This window comes from Pongo abelii, chromosome 1, assembly GCF_028885655.2.
Source record: "Pongo abelii isolate AG06213 chromosome 1, NHGRI_mPonAbe1-v2.0_pri, whole genome shotgun sequence".
In the NCBI taxonomy this organism is placed as follows: Eukaryota; Metazoa; Chordata; class Mammalia; order Primates; family Hominidae; genus Pongo; species Pongo abelii.
In genome coordinates, this window is record NC_071985.2 from 201,874,539 (window position 1) to 201,893,115 (window position 18,577).

The 18,577-nt window shown below is 56.7% G+C and overlaps 1 protein-coding gene across 30 annotated transcripts in view; it reads left to right on the top strand.

The window, feature by feature from the left end:
- The first annotated feature begins 682 nt into the window (after positions 1–682).
- COL16A1 (collagen type XVI alpha 1 chain) overlaps positions 683–18,577 on the top strand; it is a 51,973-nt gene continuing 34,078 nt past the window's right edge. For 11 of the 30 annotated variants that reach the window (XM_024252201.3, XM_024252218.3, XM_054555753.2 and 8 more), the window contains exons 1-27: positions 683–1,393; positions 3,000–3,106; positions 5,114–5,188; positions 5,299–5,416; positions 6,637–6,760; positions 7,071–7,337; positions 7,943–8,023; positions 8,155–8,280; positions 9,102–9,155; positions 9,456–9,482; positions 10,022–10,057; positions 11,077–11,103; positions 12,069–12,155; positions 12,427–12,468; positions 12,593–12,637; positions 12,739–12,774; positions 13,158–13,220; positions 13,582–13,626; positions 13,712–13,807; positions 13,997–14,035; positions 14,661–14,705; positions 14,841–14,867; positions 15,383–15,493; positions 15,875–15,910; positions 16,149–16,184; positions 16,263–16,373; positions 16,733–16,768. In XM_024252201.3, coding sequence (XP_024107969.1) covers positions 3,034–3,106; positions 5,114–5,188; positions 5,299–5,416; positions 6,637–6,760; positions 7,071–7,337; positions 7,943–8,023; positions 8,155–8,280; positions 9,102–9,155; positions 9,456–9,482; positions 10,022–10,057; positions 11,077–11,103; positions 12,069–12,155; positions 12,427–12,468; positions 12,593–12,637; positions 12,739–12,774; positions 13,158–13,220; positions 13,582–13,626; positions 13,712–13,807; positions 13,997–14,035; positions 14,661–14,705; positions 14,841–14,867; positions 15,383–15,493; positions 15,875–15,910; positions 16,149–16,184; positions 16,263–16,373; positions 16,733–16,768 — 1,863 coding nt within the window. In that variant the 5' untranslated portion in view covers positions 683–1,393; positions 3,000–3,033. Of the gene's footprint in view, positions 1,394–2,999; positions 3,107–3,713; positions 3,840–5,113; positions 5,189–5,298; positions 5,417–6,636; positions 6,761–7,070; positions 7,338–7,942; positions 8,024–8,154; positions 8,281–9,101; positions 9,156–9,455; positions 9,483–10,021; positions 10,141–11,076; positions 11,104–12,068; positions 12,156–12,426; positions 12,469–12,592; positions 12,638–12,738; positions 12,775–13,157; positions 13,221–13,581; positions 13,627–13,711; positions 13,808–13,996; positions 14,036–14,660; positions 14,706–14,840; positions 14,868–15,382; positions 15,494–15,874; positions 15,911–16,148; positions 16,185–16,262; positions 16,374–16,732; positions 16,769–18,577 lie in introns of those variants that run through there. The other 19 variants (XM_024252210.3, XM_024252247.3, XM_063713674.1 and 16 more) reach the window with 7 other exon arrangements.

Consider the following 18,577-nt stretch of genomic DNA (forward strand, 5'->3'; position numbering starts at 1 on the left):
GCTTCCACAGAGCCCCCAGAGCCCCCCTCAATTGGGGACCCTCAGTTTCTCCCTTTTCAGCCCAGCATCTCATGGCCTCTTGAACCTACTTTGTGGATCCTCAGCCTTGGTGCCAATAAATTTGCTTTCGGTCTACAGGGGGAGGAGACCCTTGGTTGGGGGTTCACCTTGGTCAACGGCCCTGCCTCTGGACAGAACTGGAAACATTACCAGCTCCTTCCTCCTCAGAGCTCCAATCTTTCAGCCCAGCTCAATTCCTCTTGCGTCCTTGGACAGTGAATATAAAGCAGGTCCCTCCCCAGTGCTGGTGTAAAGGCTTGAAATCCAGTCCCGTCCCCTGCCAGGGATCGCAGTAATAACGATAATAGCAGCAAATATTTACTGAGCTCCTCTTATGTGCCAGACCGTGTGCTAAGCGCTTACAGCAAAGGTCTATGAGGCATATACTCTCACGATCCCATCTTCCAGATGAGAAAACGGAGTATGGTTACACAGCACATTTGGAACCGCAAAGCCAGAGCAGGGGCCAGGGATTTGAGCCCTTCCAACCTCATGGAATAAGGAGGAATAAGGGGACTCCCTCAGTCTCACTTCTCTGGGAGTCAGGCCAGAGCAGAGGGGGTTAATTTAGCACGGGGGAGGGAGGTGGTTCCCACCCTCCTCCTCCCAGGACAGACAGACCTAGGGACAGACTGACTGGGAATGTTAGGCAGAGGAACTGGAAAACGCTGACCACCGAGGCTTGGGCGGCAGCCACATCATGGGTGCCACGCACTTGGGAGGAGGGTCTCTACTCTTCTCCCTCCACCCCTGTCCTCTCCCCGCCCCCCCCTCCCCGCCCCCCCCCTCCCCCGCAGCCTTCTGGGGGCCCAGCCAGGGACATGGAAAGGGGGGGCACTTCAAACTCCAGGCCTGGCTCTTAAAGGGCCCGCAGGAGCCCCCTTCCAGGGCAGCTCTGGGCACGCAGGGCCCGCCTAGCTCGAGGCTCGCTCACCTGGCGGTGAGGCAGGAGGGGCGGGCCTGGGAGCTCGGCCAGACCCGGGGCGGGGCTGTGCACCCCGCAGTCCAGCCGCCTCTGCTGCCGCTGGAGCCCCCTCTAGGCCCTCCTCCTCCTCCTCCCTGGCGGGCCGGTCCAGCTGTGTTCCATTAGTGTCCCTGGCAGGCCCCCAGCCCCCTGGAACCGCCTCTCTTCCCCCACCCGGAGTGGCCGGCAGTCCCCGGCAGGCGTGCGCCGGGCAGCAGACAGCCGGGAGAGCTCGAGCGCCAGGAAGCTGTGGACCCGCGACCGTCACAGAGAGATGGAGAACCCCCAGCGGACCTGAGGAACCTGGGCTCTGCTTCCTCCTGCTGCTGCCTGGACTGCTCAGTGAGGTGGGGGGATCCCCGGCCACTGGTAAGTGGGGATACAGTGGGTGGCCTCAGGGCTCTGGGCTGAGAGGCCCTTTCTGCCAGACTTGCTGTGTGACCTGGGGAAAGCGGCATTCCCTCTCTGGGCCTTGGTCATCTTCTCTAGAGCGAGATGAGCTCTAAACTCCATCCTGGTTCTGACTCCCTGCGCCCAAACCTATGCCTCTGTGTTGGGGTGAGCCGTCTCCTTGGAAGCTTCTCTGGCTCTGTCCTTGCAGCCCTTCACTCTGGCTGGAGCCTGAGGAGTGGCGACCAGAGACTAGGAGCCGGAAGGGGACAGGATCACATCCATCCTCACGCCTCCACATGCACCCACACGGCGCCACAGCTGGCAGCCCTTCTATTGGCTGGCAGGAGGAAGAACAGGATAGGGTTTGAGAGCTGGGATGTGTATATCACTAGGATGGGGGATGAATAGGCTGGGGGCACAGTTCTGTCCCAGGGAGAAGGGGGCTGGAGTCCTATCTCCAAGTATATTGGGGTAAGGGGTCCTTTCTGTTTTCATTTCCTATCCATGATTGAGGGAAGGAAAATTGGATTCCATTAGAGTTGGAAGGAATGCAGTCAGACTTGCATTAGAACTTCCCAACAGGAAGACCTACAGGAGGGGTGGTCATAGGCTGGCTGTGTGCATGTGGGTATATGCAAGCTGGTGTGTCTGGGTATATCAGCAAGCATATGTTTCTGTGAGCATGCCTGTGTGCAGATAGCTTTGTATGTACACTGGTACCACATATGTGTCCTTATGTACATGTACCTGTGCATCTGCGTGTGCTGTGCTGACACATGCGTGGCTCTGTTTGTGCACGTGAGCTGCCTGTCCTGGGGGAGGCCAGATGATGTATGGCTCTGCTGGCCACTTGCTGAGCCTGCATCGATTTATCTGGGCCCATCCATCAGGGTTTAATAAAACTAAAAAACGAGCATCCATCAGCTGGGGGGCGGGGGCTGGCAATGAGGTCCTGAGCCCTAGAGACCTGCTCTCCTGCCCACTGTACCTATGGGGAAAGCTTCCTTGGCCCGCCACACAGCCCTGTGGAAGCCTGTGGCCCACAATCTCAGCCCAGTCACCAGCCCCTGACCCTGTGGGTGCCTGGCAGGGCTTCCTGGGCTGAGCTGGGTGCAGCTAATAAGGTATCAGGCTGGTGTATATACCAGGACAGTGCGCGAGGTGTTAGACTATTGAAATACTTCCATGTGTCTTGAAGAATAGCCTCTTCTTTAAGCCCTCATCACTATTCCAACTTCTCTGGCCTTCTAAGACCTTCTAGACCTCTCTTCAATCCAGCAAGTATCTACTGGCACAGCCAGATGCTGCCTGGACACTATTTCAGTGCAGTAGGCAGCTTTCTGCTTTGCCTGAAAGCTGGTATCCATGCCATACCGGTGGTTAAATATTTTGAATATCGCCTCTGCTCAAATCCTAGCCCAAGACCTGTGGTTGGGCCTCTGAGAGAGACTGATGCCTGGCCAGACCTCCTGCCACCCCAATACCAGTGCCTGGGCCCCACAGGCTGGCCATGACTTGCCCACGTGTGGAGTTGTGCTGTGTGAACTCAGAAATCCGCCTTCCCGGTCTCTGTGGTTTTCAGGTGCTGTGGCTGTAGTCGACCTCTTTGGACCAGGATGTGGGTATCCTGGGCTCCTGGCCTGTGGCTGCTCGGTCTTTGGGCTACCTTCAGCCATGGGGCAAATACAGGTGAGATGACACAGGAGAGTCAGAGTATCACAGGCCTGCAACTGGTTTCCTGGGGTGCTGGGGTCCTTGCACATATGTGACCATGTATGTGTGGTCGTGTGGGCAGTTACAGCAGAGTCTAGGGGCTGGACTCAGGGTGGTCTGAGGTGTTGGCACCCTTGAGCCTGTGTGTGGTGAGCTGGAGAGTGTGTGTGCGTGTGTCTTTGTATGTTTACATCTCTGAGCATCTCTGTGTCTCTCAGACTGGCTCTGTGCATTTGTATGTATTCCTGTGTCTCTGTGTGTAAGAGAACAACCCCCCACCCCAATACGTAAGCCAATCCTGTGGACACATTGCTGGTAGGACCAGTGGGGTGGGGAGGAACAGGCAGTGAGCTCTCCCTGCAGAAGGACGCCGCCTCCCCAGAGAACCCCAAGTCCCGCTGATCCTTTTCATGGTGGAGACTCCTCCATCCCTCTAGCTCACGTGCTTCTCCTCCTCCCCGGCTGGCCCTGAATCTCTAATAAAAGGCCCGCCCCGAGGCCCAGACTGTGGATGAGACAGAGGGTGCAGCTTTCCAGGGCCCAAAGCCAGGGGAAGTTGACCGGGCAACTTGCCTGGCCTTGCTGGGTGCCCTCTGGGCTCAGTAGCTCAGCTGCCTAGCCAAGCAGGAACAGAACTCCTAGGACCCAAATCCAGCTAGGAAAAGCAGCAAAACCAAGAAGCTGAGGTGAAAGGGATTGTGGACCCGGGGTGAGTGTGGCCGCCTGCCCCTTGTTTGTGCACATATGTGTTTCTGCTTGTGTGTGCGTGAGCTTTGCTCTCCTCTCCCTCACTGGGTCCTCTGGGGGGGGGGATGGGGCAGAGAATTTCAACATCTGTAAAGAATCTGGGCCCATTGCCAAGGGGTGAGTCACCCATTGCTGCTGTGATGCTGAAGACAGTGATGGTCTTTCTGACCAGACCTGGGGGAGGGAGAGTCCAATGGGGTCATCGGGACCGGGCCCCAGGGCCCCAGGATTCCTTCTTCCAGCCAGTCTAGCCAGGGAGTGCAAGGCCAGCTTCTAGGAGCTGTCTTCACCGTCTTCTCCCACCTATCCCTCTGCATTGATGAGAAGGCCTTTTTGATTCTGGCCTCTGTCTTTCCTGTTGTAGCACCTCCCCCAATACTTCCGCTCAGTCAGCCCCAGGGCGAGAGAGGCCCATGGCTGCCTACCTGTTCTTTCAGGGCTGTGGAAACCTGAATTAAACTATCTCCTTCTCTGGGAGCCCTTACCCATTAATATGCCCTTCCTGGAGCTCCAAGGCCCTGGTGGTACCCTTGAGCTTGTGGTCCCCTCAGACCCTCAGTCTCTTCTCACTGTTTCACAAGGTGGTTATTCAGGTAAATATTCATTGTGTTGGCTCCTACTTGTGTCTGGCCTGCTTGTCTGATTTGGATGTAGGAAGTTCCTATTGCTAAGAACACGTGTGCCAGCTGCACATGTCATCCCTCGTGGCATGGGCACCTACAACTCCCACATGTACAGACATGCACATATAATTGTACATAACACATAGTGTGGATGATTCTGACATTTCCTTACCCCTGAAGAGCTCTTCTGACCCCCACCTGGGTGTATGTCATGGAGGGGGCACATGTGTAAATACACAGCTCCCCACTCCATCTGTGCTCGAGAGCCACCTAGAGCTTCGTATATTCTTTCCCTTGCTGGCCTAGCTCCCGACTTGGAGTGTTGGGAGATTTGGGTTCCTGGAGTTCTGGGCCTGCTCTGTTGTTGGCTCACTTAGTGACCTTGGCCTGGGCCTCAGTCTCTGGACCTCAGTCTTCCCAACTGTCTGCTGGGTTGGGGGCCTCCAGGCTTCCTGGGGAGCCAAGGTCAGAAGGCAGGTGGTGAAGGCAGGATCTAGCTGATGGTCCAGAGTGAGGACTATAAACTTGCTCCCTCCCAGGTTCCCCAAGCGTCCAGCTGTGCAGCAATCTTGGCCTGAGTGCACCTAATGCCCTCCTGCCCCTTCTCTTCTAGGTACACAATGCCCACCTTCACAGCAGGAAGGACTCAAATTGGAACACAGCAGTAGCCTGCCAGCCAACGTGACTGGTGAGCACCCAACCATCTCATCGCGCCGTCCCCGCGACCTTCCTCTGGGAGTGATCTGTACCCCTCTCCACCTGCTCAGCTGAGCTCTTCACCTGATGTCTCCCCCAAAGGCTTCAACCTCATCCACCGACTCAGCCTCATGAAGACGTCTGCCATCAAGAAGATCCGCAACCCCAAGGGGCCTCTCATCCTGCGCCTGGGGGCGGCCCCCGTGACCCAGCCCACGCGGTAAACGCATCCATGTGACCACTGAGAATCAACACTGACCTCAGTCACGCTCCTCAGCAACTCCAGATGTGGGGCTTAAGCCCAGGGGCCTCTCTGTGGGTCATTTCATCCCACCCCCTGCCAGGAGTCAACCTGGTCTCCACCCCTGGGCTTGCAGGGTGGGCTGAGAGGTGGTACCTGGCAGACCTACTGTCTGTCTTTCCTCTGTCTCTGGCCAGCAGTGGGTGGGAACAGGTCTGCATCCTATGGGCACTGTGAGAACAGAGGATGCGGGCGGGAACCTGGCAAGAGTCATGTGCGTGTGTGCATGAGTGCATGTGTGCATGTGTGTGTGTGTGCACGCACATGCGTGTGAGTGTGTGCACCCACGTGTGTGAAGTCCAAATTCCCACAAGCTCTGGTCTGGCCCCTGCTTGCCTCTTCAACCTCAGCTCTCAAAAGGCTCTTTTTTATCTCTTGCTGCTCTAGTCATGCTGAACCCTTTCCATCTTTTTTTCAGCATCTCTCCTTCCACCCTAGGTCCAGTTATTCACCTAGGGTATTCTGGGTTCATTGGAAGCACTTATTCAAATTGCAATGAGATAGCGAAATAGTCATTCTGGGGATTCTTTGCTCATGGCCTCCCTGCCCCCATCAGACTTGAAGGCTCCGTGAAGGCAGGCACTGCCTCTGTATTTTCACCACTGTGTATGTGGGATTTTTTTTTTGTTGTTGTTTGTTTGTTTGTTTGTTTGTTTTGAGACCAAGTCTTGCTCTGTTGCTCAGGCTGGAGTGCAGTGGTGTGATCTTGGCTCACCGCAACCTCCACCTCCTGGGTTCAAGCAATTCTCCTGCTTCAGCCTCCCGAGTAGCTGGGATTACAGGCACCTGCCACCACACCTGGCGAATTCTCGTATTTTTAGTAGAGACGGTGTTTCACCATGTTGCCCAGGCTGGTCTCCAACTCCTGGCCTCAGGTGATCTGCCCGCCGTGGCCTCCCAAAGTGCTGGGATTACAGGCGTGAGCCACCACACCCGGCCTTCACCACTGTTATTCCCAGCAGCCAGACCCGCACCTAGCTCGCAGAACGCACTCAGTAAAGGTGTGGAGAGTGAATGAATGTATATGATGGAAGATGTGCGCCTGTGGATGTCTTGGGTAGGCTCAGCAGTCCTGAGGGCCCAGGGTGGGCAGCAATTGGGTCCTCATTGGAGCCTCAGCCTCCCTGCTCCATCTCCAGACGAGTATTCCCTCGGGGTCTCCCGGAGGAGTTTGCCCTGGTGCTGACACTACTGCTGAAGAAACACACCCACCAGAAGACGTGGTATCTGTTTCAAGTGACCGATGCAAATGGGTATCCACAGGTGAACCTCCCCTGTGCCCTGATTGCCTCTTAGGGCTTTGGGTAGTACCAGTCGAGCCCAACTTTCATCCCGGCTTGTGATTTCTGGGGTCTCCCTGCTCTATCCTGTGCCTACCCTGAAGCCTGCCCCCAGCCCACCAGTACCTACCTCATTCTTTCAGGATGTATAGCTCCTTGACCCCAGCCAGCTTTCGTCTCTTTCTGGGCCTCAGTTCCCCTCCTGTGAAATGAGTTCAAGGTCCCTGAACGTGCCCGTGCTGTGACTCTGGAGCTCTGAATCTCTGTCCTTTCCCTTTCCAAATTCTACCCAGGTGTCCCTGGAAGTCAACAGCCAAGAGCGGACCCTGGAGCTCAGGGCCCAGGGCCAGGATGGCGACTTTGTGTCCTGCATCTTCCCAGTGCCCCAGCTCTTCGACTTGCGTTGGCACAAGCTGATGCTGAGTGTGGCTGGACGTGTGGCCTCTGTGCACGTGGACTGCAGCTCAGCCTCCTCCCAGCCTCTGGGGCCCCGGCGACCCATGAGGCCCGTGGGCCATGTATTTCTAGGCTTGGATGCTGAGCAGGGCAAGCCTGTCTCGGTGAGTGCTAGGTCAGGCCCTGACCTCTGTTCCTGCCTTCTGGGAACCTGAGTGGGCTTCCTGGAATCTGTATCGGAACAAGTCCTTCTCCTGCTTAGAATCTTCCCCTGCTTTCCTGTTGCCCTCCAAATGCAGCCTAAACATATTCACCCGGCATTCAAGGCCCTTCATGATCTGGTACTTATAAGTGTCTGCAGCACCGTCTTCCTTTACATCTCTCCGTGCAGCTCTGCTCTGATCAATTCCATCCTAGCCATCCAGCTCACCTAGTGCTTTCACACTGCCGTGCCTTTGCCTACACTGTCACCTCCACGTGGCATGCCTTTCCTTGCACACTCATCCGCTGAGTAGCTACCAGCCCTTCAAAGCCCAGCATGAATGGAACCTCCTCCTCTTTTGTTCCTCTGGGCCTCCTCTCCCTCGTTCCTGTGTGCGCAGTTTTGTTCTGCCTTTGGTGACAGCTCTATTTTTGATGTCTCCCAGGCCAGACTGGAAACACCCTGAGGTCACATCCTGGGGCAGAGACATCTCTGTGCCTCCTGGGGGGCCAGGACACAGAGCTATTTGATAAAATGAAGTGAAATTGATGTGTGTGTCCCCTGCAGTTTGACCTTCAGCAGGTGCACATCTACTGTGACCCGGAGCTCGTGCTGGAGGAGGGCTGCTGTGAGATTTTACCGGCAGGAGTGAGTGGCCCGGCCCTTGGGCTGCCCAGGGACACACTGTGCTGGAGATGAGGGTCTGGAAGGTGATGCCTGGAGGTCTTAGGAGGAGTCTCCTCCTGTACTGACCCTAGCTCCGCTCTTCCACCAAACAGTGCCCCCCAGAGACCTCCAAGGCCCGCCGGGACACCCAGAGCAATGAGCTCATTGAGATCAATCCACAGTCTGAAGGCAAGGTCTACACCCGCTGCTTCTGCCTGGAGGAGCCTCAAAACAGCCAGGTGGGTGGGCAGGACAGGTGAATGCCAGCACAGGCAGGCACAAGTGAGATACCCCTCCCCTGAGCTGACTGACGTCTGCCACCAGGGTCAGTTGGCCATGGGCCCAGAGCAGGAGGGGCACTGGAAGCCCTCCCTATTTGTACACCACCCCTATAAGATTCAGGGAGGCAGAGACAGCCCACTGACCACCACTGGGTGGCCTTGTGCCCACCTACCTATGGGTGTTGAGAGTGGTACCATCTAGCTCTGGCACTGCCTAGACCCTTACGGATGCCATCCAGACTCTTCTGATGAGGGCAGGACCAGGCTTGTCCCTCAAAAGCAGTTTCTCCAGGACAGAGATACCTGGGATCAGAGGTCAGGTCATACTGCTTCCCCCCGGGGATGGCTCACTCTCCTGGGCCCAGCGCCAGCCAGTGCCAGACTGGTTTTACACCCAGCACCATGGCCAGCTGTCCTGCCCACTGTCAGGTTCTTTAGAGGTGGCATGGAAGCCTGGTTCCTCCCTTAGCCCCACCCCCTGGCTGGGCACTCTCCCTGCCCGCCCAGGCATCCTGCCCAGCCTTGGGCTGCAGGAACACAGGATCCCATTGATGCATGGTCTTGTTGGCTCTGACATCACATGGGTGGGTGGGGGGGAAGGAGGGGGACCTGTTGGGGCAGCCACAGGGGCCTGAGCAGGCCCTTGATGCCTCAGGAGGTGCCAGATGCCAGGCTGAAGGGATACCTGGGGCCCATGCCCCCTGCCTGGGTGCCCCTTTCCAGCCTGGGCCCCAGAACTTCCCCCTCCTCAAGGGTTTCTCTTTGCTCTGTCTGCCCAGGTGGATGCCCAGCTGACGGGAAGAATCAGCCAGAAGGCAGAAAGGGGAGCAAAGGTAGAGGTGGGGGTGGGGGGAGGAGCCCATCTGCCCTCAGTCTGCCCTCTGTGCCCCTGTAAACCCCAGGGATAAGGTGCTCCACTCCCACTCTCCTCCCGCCTTTCCCACCTCCTGGACAGAGCTTAGGACATGTAGGTGCCAGCTCTGATCAAGAAGGACGGATGGGGGTGAGACAGACGCAGTGCCTGGCACTCTCTAGAGTGCCCACTCCTGTTGGTTTGGGGGTAGAGGTGTTGGAAACAGTGCTCAGCCCCCTGAGCTCCCTGCCCATTCCCACGCCCCCCACCCTTTCCTCAGGTCCATCGGGAGACAGCAGTCGATGAGGTAAGCCTCCCAGTGGACTGGCAGCAGGGGAGGTGCCAGCATGAACCCTTTGGACCAGGCTTTGGGCATGGGTCCTCAGCATAGGGGTGCTGGCTGACTACACAGCTCCTGGCATTCCTTGAGAGCCTGATGCTGGGCCCTGTCTGTCCACTGCCTCTCGTTGGGTTGGGGGGTAGGTAGCCCTGGAGGACACTCCTGCTGAGTTGGCAGCAAATGGCCACGGGCATCATGGGGAGAGCCCAGCCTTCAGCCACGGTGCCCTTGGATTCTGGGCCGTACTCTGGCCCAGCACGCTGTGTGACCTGGGGCGTATTGCTATTCCTCTCTGGGCTTCAGTTTCCCCATCTGAAAAACGGCTGTGGGGCTGGGAGGGTGGGAAATGAGGGGTGAGGCTTGTTTTATAGGATTCCTATCTTCAGGCTCCCCTCAGATTCCACTCAAGACATGTGTGATGTTCTGTGGGCCTGGTGGTGATGGAGGTGGGGAGGGCTCACCCCAGGGGCTCAGAATTGACCTCTTGGCCTGCTCTTCCCTTTCAGTGTCCGCCCTGTGTCCATGGTACCCAGGACAGCAATGTGAGTGAATGGAGGGTGTGCAGGGTGGAGCGGGCAAGAGCCGGGAGTGGACGTTGCCTAGAGCTGGCTTGGCAGCCTCCTGGGTGAGGACAAGGGGGTCTTTGTACACTTTCACACTCGCTCCCTGCCCAAATCCCAGAGCCGGGATTAACCCCCACTGCCATCCCCACCAAGCCAGGGCTGTGTGGAAGAAAGCCTGTGACCTGTCTTGTTATCTGCAGTGTGTTCAGGTTCAGGGCATGGGCATGGGATGGTGGCCAGCAGGACCAGGGCCTTGGTTGCTGATCGCAGATTTGCACTCCCCGCAAGTTCTTCCCCTGCCCTGGTGGAGGCTTCCTTCATTCTCCTGGAGGCCTAGAGAAGGGGAAGAGCTGGCTCAGCGCGGCAAGGGCTCCCACAGCGTTGGTTCGGGGTCTGCTATCCCTTTCTAGCTGGCCCTGGTCCAGCCTTCCTCTGGGGGTCCAGAAGGGCAAGGAGAGGGGCTCAGAGTGAGGCCAGCTGGCACCCAACTGTGCCTCTTCCATAGGCAGCATGAGTCACCATTTTTCTGCGGCCTAACGTTCTGAGTTGACCTGCCACATTGGTCCACCAAGGGCACAACCCCAGCTCCCCTCAGCTATAAGCCCCCTGACTTTGGGGGATATATCGGGAGTACCTCCTCTGCTCCCTGCTGCCTCTTTCAATCCAGTCCCCCACCAAATCTGGTAAGGCTGATGGTCCCCAGATGTGCAGAGGTTACCATGGAAACCAAGCAGCCATGTTATCCCAGCAACTGGGAGGCGGAGCTAACCAAAGCCCCAGGCAGTTTAGAGGAGGTAGGTTAGACCCTCTGCAAATGTTACAGGCTGAGGAAATGGAGTCGGCTCGCTAGTTTGCCTGGGAGGCAGAGCAGGGGCTGGGATACGGGCTGTTGGTCCTGCTACCATGCTGTGTGACCCTGTCTAAATTGCTTGACTTCTCTGGGCCCTTGGTTTTCTCTCTCTACCGGAAGTGTGATGCCCTCTCCTCTGTCCCCTCAGGTCACACTTGCTCCCTCTGGCCCCAAGGTGAGTCCTAATGGAGAACAGGACATTCCCATCCTCTTTGGCAGCCCCAGCCATTCCCACAGCATGTGACCCTGTGGCTGTGTGTTTATATCAGGGCCACCTGAGCCTGTATGTGTGTAGGGTGATTAAGTGTATGCATGGCAGAGAAAGCAGGGGATTGTGTGTGTACAAAGATGCTAAGAGCTGCCCTTTTCTGAGGCCCTTCTGTGCACCAGGCCCTAGGCCACACCTGTGCACACTCGTTACCCTTTTGAACCCTCTCAATACTCGGCCTGCAGGGTGGGTGCTATCATTTTACTTCAGGGGAAACTGAGGCCCAGCTGTGCCCACATGTGTCTGACTGGGTGTGTTAGAATGATTATGTGTGGGTGTGGCTACATGCATCTCTGGGACACATGTTTGCATATGTGTGGCACACGAAGGCTGGAGTTGAACCCATATACCTGTGGGCCTAATGAGGCCACAGAGCTTGTGAGTGATGGGGAGGGAAGCTATGCAACTGTGAGTTGTGCTTGTGTGTGCTCGTCAATACCGTTTTATTGATGAAGAAACTGAGGCTCAGAAAGGCGGCATGACCTGCTCTGAGTGACATGCTAGCAAGTACAGGATTTGAAGTCAGGCAGCCTGACACTCAGCCAGCATGGGTTTCTGCCACCGTGCGTGTGTGTGTCCATATGCCTCCAGCTGTGCTGTGTGTGAGCTGATGTGCTTGGGTACGGGTGTGGGGGATGGGATACCCCCCTGCTTGAGACTGTAGATTTGCCAAATATAGCATCTTGGGGTGGGAGGGCATGTGGATGAACGGGTGTGGAATCCATATGCTTGTGTGTGGTGGGGGGAGGCGCGGGGCAGGACACTGCTCACATGTGTGCGTATTTGCGTACCCATGTGTGGGGGGATGGGTGGAGGGGGCCAGAGGTGGGGAGAGCTTTCTCGAGGCTCCCATGTGCCCCCTCTGGTCCTAGCTTCCATTCTGGTTTCACTCTCAGGGAGGGAAAGGTGAGCGCGGCCTGCCTGGTCCAGCAGGCTCCAAGGGAGAGAAGGGAGCACGGGTAAGTGTCCCAGCCCTGCCCGTGGCAGGACCTTTGCCAGCTGTGCCCTGGGGTGAGGTGGGAGGTGAGCCATCATCCCGTCATCCCAGCAGAAATCCTGCAGCTTGGCCCAGATCACGGGAGGGGGGTGAGGGCCAGGGTCTTTCTAGGGGTTCGGGTGTGGAAGCCCCTCTTTTCTAGGGATACTTAGGACTATGGAGTTCCCAGGCCAACACATCTAGGGGACTTCCCCAGGAGTTCCCACCTCTGATTCCTTGTTCCCTACCTCCAGGGCAATGACTGTGTTCGAATCTCCCCGGATGCCCCGCTTCAGGTAAGACTTGGAGGTGATGTCTGCTTCAGGGCCAATATGGGGCCAGCCCCCAGGGAGGGGCTGTGTGCTTGGCAGTCCATCAGGTGACCCTCTGCCCCCCTCAACACCGTGTTCCCCTGTTCAGTGTGCAGAAGGCCCAAAGGGAGAGAAGGGGGAGTCAGGAGCTCTGGTGAGTGTGGGACCAGGGATAGGGCAGGGGTGGTGGGTCCAGGGCCCAGCCTTACCCTCCCTTCCTCCCCTCCCTTCCTTTGTCTCCCCTCCTTATCTCAGGGACCCTCAGGACTCCCAGGCTCAACAGGCGAGAAGGTAACAAACCTGAATTTGGAGGGGCGGGTTCCAGGGAGGTCTGCAGGCTCTACAGCCATGAGGAAGGAGGAGTCGGGGTTCTCTGAGGAGAGGGTGTCAGTGGGCACAGAGCTGGCAGGACCCTCCCTCCCCACCCAGTCATCCTGCCTCATCCAAATACACAGCCGACCTGGAGGGAAATGCCACAGATTCCCCCAGTGAGTGGCTTGGCTGGTCTGGAAGTTCTTCCTGTTGTCTACCCTCCCGTGGTGATTGAAGCCATTCACCCTCAGGGGAGACAGAGACCAGGGGTCTAGAAGGCAGTTGTCCCTCCCCCAGATGGAGCTGCCCAGCTGTCCCAGGCCCTTCCCTCATCCTGGTCACTCTGCTTCTTCCTTCCCCAGGGCCAGAAAGGCGAGAAGGGCGACGGAGGCATCAAGGGCTTGCCGGGAAAGCCAGGCCGGGACGTAGGTGCCTGGGACCCTTCCCCACCACAACCCGCAGCACGGGGTCTGAGAATGCTGGGATTTAACCTTCGGAATCCAGCCCCCTCCCCTTGCTCAGACAGGGTGGGGAGGGGCTGTGCCCCAGGAGGCACAGCAAGAAGGGGACAGAAAAGGACCTGAGCCCAGGCCCCCTCACTCCCAGCCTCAGAGCCCCAAACCTCTAACACTGTAAGGTTGACATGTGCTGACCTCAGGGCACCAGGGTGGGCTCTGGTTTGGGGGAGGGGCAGGGAGGGTGGGACAGGTGGGCATTCACCTCTCCCAGTGGGGCGGTGCCAGGCCTCAGGGCTGTTTGTACACACTCCCCCTTATCCCCCCACAGGGCCGGCCAGGAGAGATCTGTGTCATTGGGCCCAAAGGGCAGAAGGTGAGTTGTGGATGTTTGTGGGGTGGAGATGGGGTGGCAGGGCTGGGGTGGCAGCTCTCTGATGCCCACCTTATGTCTGTGCCAGGGAGACCCTGGCTTTGTTGGGCCTGAGGGGCTGGCAGGAGAGCCTGGGCCCCCTGGCCTCCCTGGACCCCCTGGGATAGGACTGCCTGGGACTCCGGTGAGTACCCCCTTGCTTCTCCTGCTGTGCTTTTCTCAGAGACCCCTCTCCCACCCTGGCCAGGCATTGAAGGCGGGAAGATAAGGCTCTGTCCCAGGGGTCCTGGCTGGAGGAGAGGGTGAGGGTAGAAGATCTCGCTGTAGCGAGAGGTCCCTGGAAACTTCCACCTGACTCTGTTTCTGCCCTCAGGGGGATCCAGGTGGCCCACCAGGCCCTAAGGGAGACAAGGTAAGCATAGGTAGGAGTGTGGTCACGTGGGGAGCTCCATGCTTGACAGGAGGAGAGAGGAGAAGGGGCTGGGGCAGCTTCCCACAGGGGAAGCAAGTCCCAGGGAGGAGGCCGGGCCTTTGGAGGAGGAGGCTGGGCTCGGCTTGGCCAGGCCCCTTGGTGGGGAGTGTCCTGTCCCCATCCCAGTGCTCATCGAGGTGGGAACCTTGGCCTGTGTTCCAGGTATAGGGATGGGCAGGCCTAAGTGTTGTAAAGACCAAAGTGGACTTTGCTGGAGGGCCCAAGCTCATTTTAGAGCCTTGTGCCTGGATGTGCAGAAAGCTCTGGAAATTTCTGTCTGTGACTGCTGTGGTTCCCCTGGCTGGGGTCACGCGGATCACCTCCTAACCTGTGCACCAGTGAAGGGGCACACAGAGGCTTCATTTTCTCCCTTCCTTTGAAACCTAGAATGGCTTGGGTTAGACATGGAGGGCAGGCAACAGGAGCCGACTGAATGGAACAAATGGCGACAAGAGATTTGGCAAAGATTGTTCTGCCATCACAGAGGGGCACGGGTGGGGAAGGGGGAAAGCACCCAGTCTCATTGGCCAGGAGGCTCCCCCCTTATCCTTTCTTCTGACCACAGGGCAGCTCTGGGATCCCAGGAAAGGAAGGCCCTGGTGGGAAACCTGTGAGTGACCCCAATCCAGTGGGGGAGGGTCGGCTCTTCCAAGGCCTCTGGAGGGAGGGGCTAGGTCCTCGGGCCCTCAGTTGGCACACCAGCCCTCTGCCCTGGCACTGATGCCCATTGCCTCTTTTCTAACAGGGGAAGCCTGGTGTGAAGGGAGAGAAGGTGAGTCCCAGGCCTGGCTGCCCAGATCGGGGTGGGAATGGGACCCCGTCTCTGCAAATGACAGTGAGCATCAAGGGCCCTAGGCCTAGGGGTGCTGGACCTTCCTCAGGGGACCCCCACCCGTTCTTCCGCTGATGTCCATATGCAATGAGTACATAAAGAACCTGGCTTGGGGGTGAGCTGGGTTCAAACTCTGCCTCCACCACACACATGGTTATGAATGTGCCGAATCAATTAGCTTCTCTCTTAGCCCAAGTTTCCATGTCTGTCAGTGGGGCACAGTCATGTTTTAAGGCTTACGGCGAGGATGTAGTTTTGTGCCACCCTGGAATCTTGTGGTGAATGAATGAGTCAGTTGAACAGGAAGCCCCAGCGGCATTCCTGCTGTCCACTTTGATGTTGGGGGTGGCGCTCTGGCAGACCCAATGTCTAGGGCTGGTATGTGCAAGAGGCCCCTTGCCTTCCCCGGGGTCTCAGTCCCACCCTGTCCACATATTGCCTCTCCCTTCTGCTAGGGTGATCCCTGTGAGGTGTGCCCAACACTGCCTGAAGGGTTCCAGAACTTTGTTGGACTTCCTGGAAAGCCAGGGCCCAAAGGGGAGCCTGGTGATCCTGTACCAGCCAGGGTGAGTGCCCAGGGTGACCACTGAGGGACCTCCCCCAACACACAAAGAAACCTGGGGGCATGATCATAGAGAGGAATTGGGCAGAGGGGCTGGGTACTTCTTGTAGCTACAGAGAGATTATGGGCAGAGAGTCTAGGCTCTTACAGTGGTAAGGGGTCTGAACCATAGAACTCAGGGCTGGGCTAGAGTGCCACCTCCGGTCTCCATGGCAACCTCCCAGGGCTTTCCAGGAGACTCTAGGATGCCTTTTGGGCAAGCTGGGCCGGAGCCCACCCTTACTGTGAGTGAGGCTGTGTCCTAGGATTGGGTATGTTTTGGGGGTGGAGGAAAGGAGTGAACAGGACTGGGTCAGCCCCCTCTCTCACAGACCCCCTCTTTCAGGAGCACCTGGGAGCTGTCAGACAAAAAGGCGATCGGGTACGTGCAGGAACTTTCCACTGGGGTAGCTTAACCTGGCGTCATTCCCCCCGCCATGCTCCTGCTTGTTATGTGGGTTGATGAACCCTGCCTCTGGGGTGCTGGCCTTGGACCCCATGGGACCCCTAGGTGTTTGGACGGTTTGCGTGTGTGACATTGCTGTCCTTGCATATTGCCAGGGAGTTTGGGGGTGCCCCATCGTGCCCTGCCTCAGCCCACAAACCTTTTTACCCTGCAGGGACACCCTGGCATCCAAGGCATCAAAGGAGAGAAGGTGAGGGAACCCTGCTCTCCTGGCTGCCCTCCTCTGCCTACCTGGGAGCATTTCTGATCCTTCCTCTTCTTTCCCCAGGGGGAGCCCTGCTTGTCCTGCAGCTCGGTTGTAGGGGCCCAGCATCTTGTGTCCTCCACAGGGGCCAGTGGAGATGTGGGCTCCCCTGGCTTTGGTCTGCCTGGCCTTCCGGTGAGTGACTGCTTTCTCCCAGCGCAGCCCGGTTCAGCCCATCCTTGCCATACTGATGATCTCCCTGGTTTTTCAGATCCCAAGTCTCAGGGCAGGGATCAGGAGGGAGGGGAAGAGGCAGGTGTCCCGGGCCTGTCTCCTGGTTCCTCCCTCCGTCCCTGTGCTGCCCCAGGCTCCTTGCCCTGGAACTTCCTCTTAGCACCTCTAGCTTCAGTTGTCTAACTGAAGAAACTGTCCAGCTACCTGAAGGACATAATTCCTATCTTACCTTTCTGTTTCTGGTTGGACACTGGGACCCGGGGAGCCTTGGAGAGGTGGGAGTGGGGAGATGCTGAGACTCTGTCTTGGTTGTTTTTCAGGGGAGAGCTGGGGTGCCAGGGCTGAAAGGAGAGAAGGTGAGACCTGGGTTAGATGTCAGGGACACTGGAGTTTCTTGGCAGGCAGGGGAGGAGCGGTGCGGGCGGGGAATAAGGGTAATATAAACAAGAGATTCAGACGGTAAATTCACAGTGAAATTAATTTACTAGTGTTTTGCAGACTTGAGTCAAAGAATTTATTTCTGAGAGCCCTCATGTTCTGTAAGAGAATTCCTTAGTGTAGGTGTGATGATATTCTAAAACTATTAAGCACATTCAAGATTACCTTATAATATTTATAATATGTAACACTTCTTTATTGCTTATTATGTGCCGGGCACTATTCCAAATCTTGTAAGTATATTCACTTGTTTTGTCCTCCCAGAGTTTATGGGGTATGTGCTCCATTATTCCCATTCACAGATGAGGAAACGGAAGCACAGAAAGGCCAAGTAAATTGCCCAAAGTCACACAGGTGATTGGATGCAGAGCTGGGATTGAGCCCAGGAAGCCTGGCTCCAGAGACTGTAATCTTCACTACGCCTGTGGGTCACTCAATTTCAGTGCCTGTGTTAACGTAGCTATTTATGATTGCATTGAAGACAAATGGCAGGCTTGAACTACTAATGCGGTGTTACCCAAATGTTACCCAAATTCTGTGGGTGTACGAGTGCTCGAGTGTGAGAAACACTGAAGTATGTGTGCAGACTCAACCCTAACAGGGGAAGCCCACATGTCACATCACATGTGGGGTCTTTGCACCCCCACCCCGCCTGCCGCCTCTTCCCAGCTTCCCCATCTCAGTCATCAGCTCACAGCCAGCCCCTCAAAGCCCAGCCTTGCGGTCGTCCTCAGGTCCTTCACTCCTGACGCTGCCCGCTCCCTCTAGCCCTCCAGCGAGTCCTGACAGTTCTGCCCATGACGGCTCTCTCACCCCCTCCACTTCTTTCCACGCTCACCACTGCCATGGTAATCTGCATCCGCATGGCCTCTCTCCTGCATGGTGGAACCTCCTCTGGCCTGCCCATGGCCACTGTAGCCCTGCAGCAGTCCGGTTTTCACCTGGTAGTTTTTCGTGTGTGTGTGTGTGTGTTTTTGTTTTTTTGTTTTTTGAGACTGAGTCTCACTCTGTTGCCCAGGCTGGAGTGCAGTGGCATGATCTCTGCTCACTGCAACCTCCACCTCCCAGGTTCAAGCGATTCTCCTGCCTCAGCCTCCCAATTAGCTGGGATTGCAGGCAGGCACCACCACACTCAGCTAATTTTTGCCGTTTTAGTAGAGACAGGGTTTTGCCATGTTGACCAGGCTGGTCTCAAATTCCTGACTTCAAGCGATCTACCCTCCTTGGCCTCCCAAAGTGCTGGGATTACAGGTGTGAGCCATCGTGCCCGGCCTTCACCCAGTAGTTTAATGTGGCTTTGTAGAAGAATCAGTATTTCCCTCCTTAGAGTCCCTCTGTGACTTACTTTCTAACATAGCTCCGCTGTATCTCACAGAACCCCGGATGCCTCAGCCCTCATCATTCCCAAATTCATCCGCTTCTTCCCCTTCTCTTCGGGTTTACTGTGCTTCAGCCATGCAGATCTTCTTTCCATTATGGAATATGTCCGGACTACTCCCACCTGTCAGATTTTGTACTTGTGGTTCCCACTGGAAGCATCCAGAATGTTTTTCCTCTCTACCCTCCCCCTATTCTTTCATTGGATGACCTTATTCTCATTCTTCTGGTGATAATCAGGGTTAACACCTCTCTGACCACCTCCACTTACTCTGTCTCATCACCTTGTTGACTTCCTTCATAGTACTCACCACTGTTTAAAATGATGATTTAGAAAGTTCTGCGTGTGC